Source organism: Otolemur garnettii, unplaced genomic scaffold (assembly GCF_000181295.1).
Source record: "Otolemur garnettii isolate 467f Iridium unplaced genomic scaffold, OtoGar3 scaffold00246, whole genome shotgun sequence".
NCBI lineage: Eukaryota > Metazoa > Chordata > Mammalia > Primates > Galagidae > Otolemur > Otolemur garnettii.
This window is the reverse complement of record NW_003852641.1, coordinates 272,974-285,088: the sequence shown is the minus strand read 5'-3', so window position 1 is coordinate 285,088 and position 12,115 is coordinate 272,974. Positions and strand designations below refer to the sequence as shown.

The 12,115-nt window shown below is 34.0% G+C and overlaps 1 protein-coding gene across 3 annotated transcripts in view; it reads right to left on the bottom strand.

Annotated features, from left to right (window-relative positions):
• GRIK2 (glutamate ionotropic receptor kainate type subunit 2) overlaps positions 1–12,115 on the bottom strand; it is a 656,554-nt gene that overhangs the window by 432,105 nt on the left and 212,334 nt on the right. For all 3 annotated transcript variants that reach the window (XM_023508414.1, XM_003802378.2, XM_023508415.1), the window contains exons 2-3: positions 7,870–8,037; positions 3,709–3,966 (exon numbers count right to left, since the gene is read on the bottom strand). In XM_023508414.1, the coding sequence (XP_023364182.1) occupies positions 3,709–3,966; positions 7,870–8,037 (426 nt within the window). The remainder of the gene's footprint in view (positions 1–3,708; positions 3,967–7,869; positions 8,038–12,115) is intronic.

The window sequence follows — 12,115 nt, the reverse complement described above, 5'->3', positions numbered from 1 at the left end:
CTGTTTGTAAGAGCTGTAATAATACCTCTGTAAATAAAACCTAACTTACTGTCTGTCCTATGGTCCATCGATTCATTCATCAAATCGTTGAGACCAAGAGCCTGGAAATCCAAAGTCAAAAATCCAGTATCATAAGGACTAGATCATATCAGATCTTATAAGGCTTCCTAGAAGTTTTGAGTCTCACCTTAGAGCTATGAGAAACTAGTCAGAGGCTCAGAGGGGAATGGATCAGAATTGCAGGCTGGAGTAGTAGGATGCAAAATTGCAATAGGGAGACCAGTTGGGAGGCTATAACTAACAATCCAGGTGACAGACATGATGATTCTGACTTAAGAAGTGGTTGAGGATGGAAAAAAATAAACAGACTGGAAAGATCTTAAGGACGTAGATTGACAACCATTAGAGCCTGCCTGTGGAGCTGAGGGAAGAAAGCAATGAAGGAAAACGTCCTTTCATATTTCTGTCTCAGGCTGCTGGAGCCAGGAGGGCCAGTCACTGGAGGAAACAGAAGTGATGGGGTGATAACTTGTTTCCCTTGTGACTCATGGAATTCTTTTGCATATTAAATGAAATCGTTTCTATGATAGCAGCTACCACAATGCATAGCACATTATAGCTCATCTCTCCAGTCAGTTCCATCCCCTCCTTGTCTGCTCTGAAGTTGTACTAGTAATTTTAGTATCAAAAATGGGACTAGAATCCTAAGCTTCTGTTTACCAGTCCAGAGTTTTTTTGTCAATGGACTGCTGATCTATAAACAAAGATGAAACACAAGGATTTTAAAGCAAATATTCACAACTTATCCTGGAATTGCTTACAAGCTGACAGCTATCTGACTTATTTTTAGTATATATTTAAAATGAATCATATGTTCCAAAATGAATGACAGAAACACAGCTTTGTTTCTGAAGCCAATTCCTTTCCATTATTTTTGGACGTCATTCAGAGCTATAACAGACTTTCAGAGGGTTTTAAAGCATTTATCCATGACAACAACAAATGCTAATTATCATAAAAAATAAATAGCTCCTGTTAACAGCATTTTAAGAATTTCTCCTACTCCAGCACTATTTCATCTATCATCCCATCTGTTTTAGGGGGTGGGAACAAAGACTTCATGAAAGTATAATTATCATATATCAAACTGGACAACATAACAAAATAAAAAGGAACGTAAATGGGAGGAATAACATACATAAGAAGTAAATTTGGAAAGGAAAAAAGGAAATGTAAATAAAATGGCTCATGTGTCCCACAGGAAGCAGCAGATAAGTGAAGTCCCCAATAGACTCACTAATGTTTATCTTGTCGGGTATGAGGTAGGGTTCTCCCCTCTAGTTTTTAGTCCCAGCTATTATCACATTTCCTCTCACATCTTGCTTGTTTCACAAGTTTAAAAATTGTCTTTGTTGAATTTTATCATTAAAATTCCACCCTGAGACTTTTAAACCTTAACAAAAAGACAAAAAGTTCACTTTTATATGTTTCTGAATACATTTCAAAGGGACTCTTCTTCTGCCTGGAGACAACTCAAGTTCTCAAAAAGTATTTATAATTAAAAGAGAAAACAAATGACTTGTAACACCTGCAATTAGCTCATTACTAGTAATATTAAAAACATGAGTAATCACATGTCCAAAGGGAATAGAAACTCAACAAAGGCTAAGACTTTGTTTCCTTTACTGTATAAAATCACACGTATAACTGTCCCTACCATGTAGCAGGTTATCAATCAATGTTCACTGAATTAAATGTTGCATAAAATAGAACATTAATAAGTATTTTTCCTCGGAGGATTTTAAGATACACAAATCTTATGAATAATTCCTTACCTCTTCTAAGTTAACATTACTATTTAAGTAATCAAAAACCTTTGAAATTTCCTAGTATCTATGTTACCTCCAAAGCAATGAGAATGGCAAAGTTTCCTTTGAATCGTAATTTAATGTTTTTAACAAATTTAATTTGAGGTCAGAACTCTATTAAAAATATGTAAATGTAATTAACCATGTATTTCCCTATTTGAATTTGCTTCAGTGATATGATTTAGAATATAATTTAAAGCAGGGATAGATCAATTATATGTGAAGCTTTACTTTACTAAATTACTGTACGATATGATCGCAAACCCTATTATATCCTTATTCAAGTACTCAAGAACCATATGTGTGAAGTAGTGAATAGTGAAGGAAGGTGCTGACTGTGTTCACCAACATTTTGAACATTGGCCATTTTTCTCACGAGGAATTTTAATATACATGTAGTAATAAAAATATAGTATCACATGTACAACAATTAGATACATGTGTGTGTATGCACATGTGAAGATGTATGTTGTCTGGCCTAAAACAAATCAGGAAGGAATGGGGAAATGAATACCCAGGGATTCACAATGAATGTGTATTCATGCTTATATATTTCTAAAGAATATATAAACATATATATATGCATATATATGTATGGAAAAGATGATTAGGTTATTTTAAGGATTTTTATTGATACACTACATTTCTAAATTAAAATTACTTATAAATGTTCCACATTTTTAATAAGAAAAACAAAATCATTCTTATTTTATATTTAGACTCACTGCAGTGAATTTGTTTTTGATGTTACTCTCATTGTTTTTCCAATCCTCTAACTCCCAGCATCCTATTCTCTTGGAAGAATGACTATCTGTCAATTTGCAGATAATCAATTTTATTAGCAGGTAGACAAAATTCTGCATGCATGAACGAACTACGTTCTGGACATAACTTTGAAAGAATTTAAATTCAAATGAATTGCAACTTTGATGCAGCTACGAAGGTACCGTAAAATGTCCTGAAATAAAATGTTTTTATGTTCTAACTTAAATAGCACTACCTATATTATTGATAAACAACCTTGAAGTAAAATCAATTGTCACTGTATAGTAAGCAAAATAGTATACAGTTGCTTCATCAATAAACCTGCCAATGAAATTAAAACTTCAGTTTTGCTATTTACTTTCTTGTATTTCTCTGAGAATTGTCTTCAACTAATAACTCAGGATAACCATTCATATACAAAAATAGCCACCTAGAACAAGATAGCACAGATAGCAAATATTCTAGACAGCAAATATTCACTAAAGTATCCCTTTAAAACACAGAAATAAATAGCATTTAGTAAAATCTATTTTCTAAGTCCCTAACTGATGTCTACAAACAAAAGTTGTTATAAAAAATTTAAAGCATTTCAATAGATATTATATTGTTCCACATTTGAGGAAAAAAAACCTCTTGAAATTTTAACACGCCTAATAGATACGGAGTTTATTACTTTTCAGACAGATTCCTTGCACATGAACAGCTAAGCAAATGTTAAGGCAAAATTCTGAACTTCTTGCCAAGTTTCATTGACCCACCAGCCTTGGGAGAAAAATTCTTTGAATAAATTCCAACACCATATGTCATATTATCCCTATTGTTTGTCTAATTTAGAGTTCAAACTACTCGATCCTTCATAGAAAAGAAGTGCTTGTTTTTGAATACAGATAAAAGGTATGTGACTTAGGTGTGTTTTGTTTAGATGTGTGAAATTAGTGTTTGATTCCAAATGTCTTTCTAGGGTTTAATTCAAAAACAAAACAAAACAAACAAGAATGCAGTAAGAATCCAGAGTGGCCACCAGCACTTTATGTATATTTACCACAGAGCCCCAAAGGCTCCCAAAGTTTCTTACCCGTGCTGTCATCATACACCACTGTGACGGTTTTCCACTTGAAAAACTGCACCAGGTCTAGAATGGCACGGCTGAGTGAAGAGAAGTCTGGGTAGAGGCTGACGTAGAAAGAATCTTTGTTGTCTGACACCTGGTGCTTCCAGCGGGTCTGAATGTGGGGAACCCCCAAAGCATTGCAGATGGATTGCACCGCGTTTGCCGAGGAGCTGTGCGAAGGCCCGAAGATGGCAGCCACGCCAAGGGACAGCTGGTCACAGGCTGTAGAGGAGACAGAATCCGTCAATAAGGAGGGAGAGATGCCAGGGCCAACAGAGACCACACTGCGATTGGAAACGCAAAGGGATCAACTTGAAGAAAGATTTGCTTTTCTTTAACATAACGTCTGTTTCACTAACTTCACATTTTGTCTGACTCTGAACATTTAGTTTGTTACAAGGGAACTAGTTCACCCACATGCCTGTAACTCAAAGTTCAAATAATTCTATAAATAATATCATGGGAGGGAGAGAGGAAAGAAGGGAGAGAAGTTTTAATTTAAGGGGGTGAAAGAGTACTCATTTTGAAGAATAGTTTATTTGAAGGGGATGAGAGAATAGTGTTGCTTCTCAAATTCACTGACCATTCTTCACATTTTTCAAATTCTTAGTAAGAAGCCATTTTGTCCTCCCCCTCCCCCTCCCCACTCAGTTATGACCACACACCACTAAATATTTCCACATATCTGACGATACAGGTCAAGTTATGCATACAACCTACCATACAGAATCTTATATGGTTGGGGGAGGGGAGATTTCATTTGGATTAATTTCATTGAGAAGGAAAAACACCAAAATCATTAGGTAAATATTCAATCATCTTTATAATTTGGTTTTTAGATGCTATAAGTCTTTTTTTTTAAGTTTGTAGTTACTCCTAGAAAATTTTATGCATGTCCATAATAACTACTGTAATTAAGAAAGGCATAAACAAACTAGAGGCTACTCAGATTAAAACAGATTGTTTCAAGACTTGAAATTCTATAATGGAAACTGAAGCAAATGGTATTTAAAACCCAGAAAGTGAATAATTGTTAGAAACATGAAAATTGTCTTTAAATATTTGAAGAAAATAGCTTTGTGAAAGAAAGATTACATTTGTTTAATTTGGCTGACAAAGGAAGATTGAGGACAAATAATTGGAAGCTTCTCATGAATTTTGATCCAGTTTAAAGTTAAAAAAATTCTAAAGTTAAATAAGAAATTTTCAAAAATAGAATAGCCTTCTCTGAGAGGCAATGGTTTATCCCAGGGGTCCTCAAACTTTTTAAACAGGGGGCCAGTTTACTGTCCCTCAGACCGTTGGAGGGCTGGACTGCGGACCCGGGATGAGTCGGCTGCTAAGCAGGACAGGCAGCAGCAGCCAAAACACCCAGTGGGCTGGATAAATGTCCTAGGCGGCTGCATGTGGCCCGCGGGCCGTAGTTTGAGGATGCCTTGGTTTATCCAATGCTACAAATAGGACAGAGAAACACTATCGTTGGTAGATAGATAGGCATAAATTGGGTGCTCATGTTCAATGCCTCAAAAATACACAGTTTATAATTCTAGTGTGTGAGACCTTCTGCTGTTTTCTCTGCGTTTTGTTTCTTTTGCATCAAATACAATGTGAAAATGAATTCTTTAGCATAGAAATATTTAATAATTAAATAAATGTTAGTTGTTTAAAAAACACTTTTTAAACATTCCTTAAAAATTCAGTATGATCTAATAAATTGTTTTGTAATATATAGATTCTTAAATTTTATTTTTTTTTGGCCGGGGCTGGATTTGAATCTGCTACCTCCAGCATATGGGGCCAGCGCCCTACCCTTTTGAGCCACAAGTGCCACCCTCTTAAATTTTAAATGATGATTTGAGTTTTAAATCAATAGAAAGGTTGTCTGACCCCTAGAATTTTTCATACAACATAGGATTTTTTTTTTAATTCCTATACATCAAGGATAGAAGAACTTTCTTCACCAGGTTTTTGACAAATAATATAACAAGATAGTGTAAAACATCATTTAGGTTATTTAGAATGTTCCTAGATGTGTTTCAAATAAGAATTAAAGTTCTCAGTTATCAGAGGAGTCATTTCAAAATGTTGTATGACTCAATAATTCAATATTCAATATAGCAAAGAATTCATTAATTAAGTAAACAGTATTACCTTAAAAGTATAAGAGAACAAATTAGAGAAAATGTCAAAATCTTACATCTAATGTATTATTTTCTTATGTTGAAAAATAGTTTTTAAAATTTTAAAAATGTACAAATTAAGTTTATTTCATAATCATTAACAACATTATTTGTATATGTATAATACACTCTGATGAGTTTCAAAAATCATTTTTGTTCTCTCCCTTATATTTTCTTTTTCCATATTATTGGGACCTCTAAACAATAATTGCACAACAAGAAAGAACTTCACAAAATCAGGTTCAAACCAGGACATTCATGAAGAAAGTTACTTAAACACATATTTGAGCTTTTCCAGCGGTAGGGCAAAGTCAACTGTATAGTTCTGAATCCTAAAAGTTTTTAATGAGTAATAAAGTTCATAAATTTCTTATGATATTTTAGCTACCAGAGGACTTTATATCACCTCAAAATTTGGCTTGGGCATTACTAGCAGAATACTCCATTTGTTGTCAGAACATTCTTTTTGGGTTTTTAAAAACATCGTTTCTTTGAAATCACCATTAAGAAATGTCTTACTATTTTACCCATACTGCACTCATATTCCATACTCTTTGGTCAAAATGTTTTCATTAGAGGCAGAGCTTCTTCTCCCTAATAGAAATAATCACGAACTATGCCACTAATGAAACGCACTTGTCTCGCAGTTAATGACTAATTTTGCAATTATGATGACAAATGTAGTATTTCACAGTAACCTTTAACCTTTTCTTCAGCCTTCAAAACCTTTCATCACCCAGACATGGTTCTGAAATATGGAAACTTATTGGTATTCATAAAGATACAAACTCAAAGGGCATGCCGAATATGGCTTTGATAAACACTAGTTAGCTGCTGGGGGAAAAGAAAGATCCTTTCATCTCAGGAAATATTGTACCTTGTCAGCTGCCATTAATATTAATGAGCTTACGGAAAAATTGCACCAACCTAGAATTATAAGTAATTATGTACATTTCCATTACTGTAAGGTAGCTAGTAAAACTGTATTAGCATTACACAAAAGCAAGCATTATTCAAAAATATGAAGTTATAAATAACAAATGTTTTGTAATATCCCTCTTTAAAGAATATCTACATTAAAAAATTTAAAATTTAATTTCTGTTACTCAATACTAACTATGCAAAAGGAGAGATCACCTACTATAAGATCACCCACAGAAGACTGCAAACACCTATCAAACACATTCACTATTCAGACTGCTGTTTGGTTAAAATAAAGGCTTTGATCATAGTTTACTTCTAATCCTTTCTTTCATATATAAATATTAAATTCATATTCCAAAAAAAATTATTTTCTTATTCTTTACATTGAAAATAGTCACAACATAATAAAATAAATAAAATTTATAAGTGTTACAATTATTTCTTTATATATAATTGTTTTTATATCATTAACCATTTATTTTAAGTCACAAGAAGAAATATCAAGTGGTTAAAAAAATAAGCATGTAGTATACACAAGGTGATAGTTGTTCAAAATTTTCCAGTGAAATTTTAAAATTGGACTGACTTTATAAAATCACAAAGAACAATATAGATTTCAAGGTAGGCAATAAATTGAGATGAGTAATACTATAGTGGGATTAACAGATGATGCTTATGAAAATGTAACTATTAATTGTAAAATTTGGTAAAATCCACTGATACATAATATTTCTTTTACTGAGTTTTTGAAATTAGGAAAAGTTAATAATAAGACCAAAGAATTAATGGCAAAAAAACTATCACAGATATAATCATATTTTATGTCATAAACCGACTTTTTGCAGTAGGAAATTATATAACTTTACCTTCTTGGATAAAATTTATGTGCATTTTGAAAATAAATCTTTGCATGCAATTTTCCCCAACAACTTATTAACTATATAATGGAAGTAATACATCTTTAAAGAATACCTAAAAATGTGAATTCCAGAAAACATAATGTTAACTATTGACCAATTACCTTTCTTGGATGCTTCAAAACTGTCATAGAGGTTTATCTTCTGAGTGTCATAGGTGAGGGTGGTATTGGGCAACAGGGTTCTGTTTCTGTTGATTGTGTTCACAGCAAATCTGAATGCAAGTTCCTCAGCTCCCATTGGGCCAGATTCCACATATTCAAAAATACCGCCTAACAAAAAGAAAGAGAATAATCACACGGTTCTTATAAGATAGAGAAAATTTCAGAAGTTTTCTGTGCTTTTAACTGTGTGTATGGATGAGTGTGCATGTGTGTGAGAGAGAGGCAGAGAGAGAGAGAGGCTTAAGTCCATGGCATTTATGCTTACTTTTTCTATGAAATTTGCCATATTCCCTTTTAGATAAATCTATACAAGCAAAACTGCCTTAATATTGCTGCCAGAATTTAACATGATGTAACTAAGATTTTGCCTTTTTTCTTCACGTGTTAATTATTTTAAGAGCTAAGTATGTATAGCCCTTAAGTACTAAAAATTAAGTACTGCAAGTATGCCTTAAGTACTGAAAATCACCCCCCAAAATTTTGCACGTGGTTCCAAAGTAATTAATCCTTTATATTGACTTACACTATACAGTTAGGCATTGGGAAAATTATATTAAATTTGTCTCCATTCATTCATCAGGATTACTTAGTACAATTTTAATCTGTTACTTATTATGTTAATAGCCCCAAACATTTGCAAATTCCTGCATCTTGTGAGAAGAGAGTATATTGCAGTATTTTAGAAGATACTTGATATTTATGAATGATACCTTTCAAAAACAATGGAAATCCCTTAATCAACGAATAGCACTATAACATATAATTTTGGCCATAAAATATAAAATATAATTTAAAAATACATCCCTTCTATTTCATCTTCCACCAGCTAGTTCCCTCACTCCTGTCCTAGCTTTCCTTCTCTCTGATACCATTACTCTCTCATCAGCTGAGAGTGACCTGTGACCTTGGCTTCCAAAAGAATTTCTTTTTTATTGCTGTTTGGTGAATTAAACAAAAAGAGGGAGCACCTGGCACCTAACCCCCCCCCCCAACCTCTGTCCTTAGGAAACTAGTACTTTAAAATGAAGAACATTTATCTTTCTTTTCAAATTTCACACCATGTACCCGCAGCACAAGTATTATGAATTAAACTCACTTGAATAAGCCAGCTCTCCAGCTAGTAATTCATACTTCATCAAAGGTATTTTGACATATGTATGTCAGGTGACTATATGAGTAACAAATTACCTGTTATAAACTAGTAAGAAGTCATAGTACGCTAATAATTCCTTTAACTATTAGGAATTAGGACTCAGAAAATACTATGGGGATAAGGCAAATTTATATTTAGGGAAAAAAAGGAAAATGTGTTATTTGATACCACATTCGTTTGTAATATTTCTCTTATTCTGAATTTTAATCCATTTGATGATGTAGTTACTGGAGCAATCAACTTATTGTGAAATAGTATCCTGAATATATTGAAAATCTTTGGTGACTTTTGGGAACCAGAAGGATATGTATGTGCCTCATGAGTGTTAAGCATCAAACTAGATGTTTTACATGTGTGGAGGACCATAGTGGTGTGAGTATGGGCTCTGAAGCCAGACTGGGCTTACATCTTGCCCTGTCACTTGCCATCTGTGTAAAGTTGGGCAGTTGCTTAAAATCTCAGCCTGAGTTATCTCATCTCTAGAAATAAAGATGACCAGGGAGGCTACTGTAGAGAGTTGTACTAAAGATTATATATCAGGTTGTGCAAAACACTCAAAAGAGTAGCTGCCATGGAGTGAGCACCCAATAAGTGTCTAAGTTTACACTGAACCAAAGAAATACCAGTAGCATTATTATTTTGCAGAAATCCCAGTAGTATTTTGCAGGAAAGACCCTTTTGGCCAAAAATCATACAGCTATCAACTGATACAGCTATTAGTAGAATCCACTTGTGCCTGACCTCAAAGCCTGTTCTACTACAAACTGGTAGTTTTTTTCAAAATTCTCCTGGAAACATACACAAAACATCCTAAAATGTGAGATATAATAACTTCTATATGATTAGAAATGTAAGTTTCACCACTTACAAAAATTGACTCAAAATGGACAAAAGATTTAAATCTAAGACATGAAATGATAAAAATCCTAGAAGAAAGTGTAGGAACACTTTTGAGGATGTCAAACTGGGGAAGGATTTTATAATGAAGGCTTCACGGGCAATGGCAACAGCAACATAAAAAAACAATGTAAATAAACATGTAAATAAACAACGTAAATAAGGATACAACAATTAAAACAAATAGACAACTTTTAGAATGGGAAAATATATTTGCATGTTATAAATTGGACAAAGGCTTAATAACTAGGATCTAGAGAGAGTTCAAATTAATCAACAAAAAAAGAGCAAACAATCCCATCTATCACTGGGCAAGAGACATGAACAGAACACTCTCTGAAGAAAAGAGATGAATGGCTAACAAACATGAAAAAATGTTCATTTCCCTTAATCATCAGACAAATGCAATCAAAGCAGCCTGAGATATGGCCTAACCCCAATGAGAAGAGCCACATCACAAAGTCCCCAAGTTGGTAGCATGGATGTGGAGAGAGCAGAACACTTTTATTCTGTTGGTGAGACTGCAAACTATTACAGCCTCTTTGGAAAGAACTCAAATTAGACCTCCCATTTGACCCAGTAATCCCACTGCTACGCATCTACCCAGAAGAAAAAAAACATCATTTCATCATAAAGACATTTGCACTAGATTGTTTGTCATATCTCAATTTATAACCACCAAAACATGGAAACAAACTAAATGTTCATCAATCCAGGAATAGATTAACAAACTGTATATAAACATATTAAATCTTTTTCATTATGAGTGAAGCAAATGCACAAACATCCTTAACCTGGTTATATCCAAAGGGAAAGAACCAATAGGAAGGAAACAGTGAAAGGTAGAAAAGGGAGAGTGTAAGTCAGGCGGCCTCAAACTACAGCCCACGGGCCACGTGCGGCCCACCTAGGACATTTATCCGGCCCACCGGGTGTTTTTGCTGCCACTACCTGTCCTGCTTAGCAGCCGACTCATCCCAGGGCCCACAGTCCGGCCCTCCAAGGATCTGAGGGACAGTGAACTGGCCCCCAGTTTAAAAAGTTTGAGGACCCTTGGTAAGTGTTGGAGCCAGGTGTCTTAGGAGCGAGAGATGATCAAATCCAAAGCTTGGAAAGTAGGCTAAGCCTTGGTGGAGGCACCTTCCTCCCAGTTATCTGTAGTCTGAGATAGGCAGAAAACATAAATGGATACATATTTTATGTATTTTCTTTGTGAAGTAGAAAATAAGGTCCATAAACTGGATTCTCTGAGGGAAAAAAAAAAAAACAGCTGTTTTTATTCTTAAAATACACCTTTTGAGTTTAAAATTACTATTAATAATTACATGGAAATGCATTTTTTGCGACTGTTCTTGAACTTGTGGAATAATTGTTGTTTACATGATTTTAAGCAGGATTTTTTTCTTTCTATGGCTTGAACAATAATATTTACTTTGTCCTGTGTAACTCCTATAAAATCTGTTTGCTTCTAGCCTTATTCTTTTTATTATGAAGTGTCAGAATTGTGTGTAGCATTTCATAAGCATGTGGTCTGAGAAAAGAGAATAGGTATAGCATAGAGTTTACAAATCATTTTTAGTGGATAAAAATACATCCCAGAATAGTAAAAAACATAGAATAACTGTAGGATCCTTAATAATCTATAGCATCATGCTTTCCCTAGACTTGCACATATGTTCAAGAATCTAGAGACTACATTGTAGTTATCATCCAATTCCTTATTCTCTGGGTGACCCAAGTAAAATATATTGCTTTCGCACACGTACCGTTAGCATTTTCAAATTCAGAAAATCATCTAAGATAATCATTCTTACAGCCCAACACTTGTTTTTGTTGTTTTGTTTAATTCAAGAAGAGCCGTCACATCTTATATAACCTCTATATCAAACAATAAAATGCCTGAGATTATTTTTCCAAGCCTAAATTAAAAGTTAACAGTTCTTGTCATGCTATGATAGGTTTCTTAAGGTAAATAGGAGAGAAGCAGAGGAGAGTACTTACTTTACATGCACAGAGTTGTCCCACTTTGTTTGTAGATATAGAACACCAAATGAAAAGAGATCCCTCGTTTACTCAGGACACCCAGTGCTGAAACATTTCCCATCACAGTGCCCGACTCACAAAAGAACATCATTA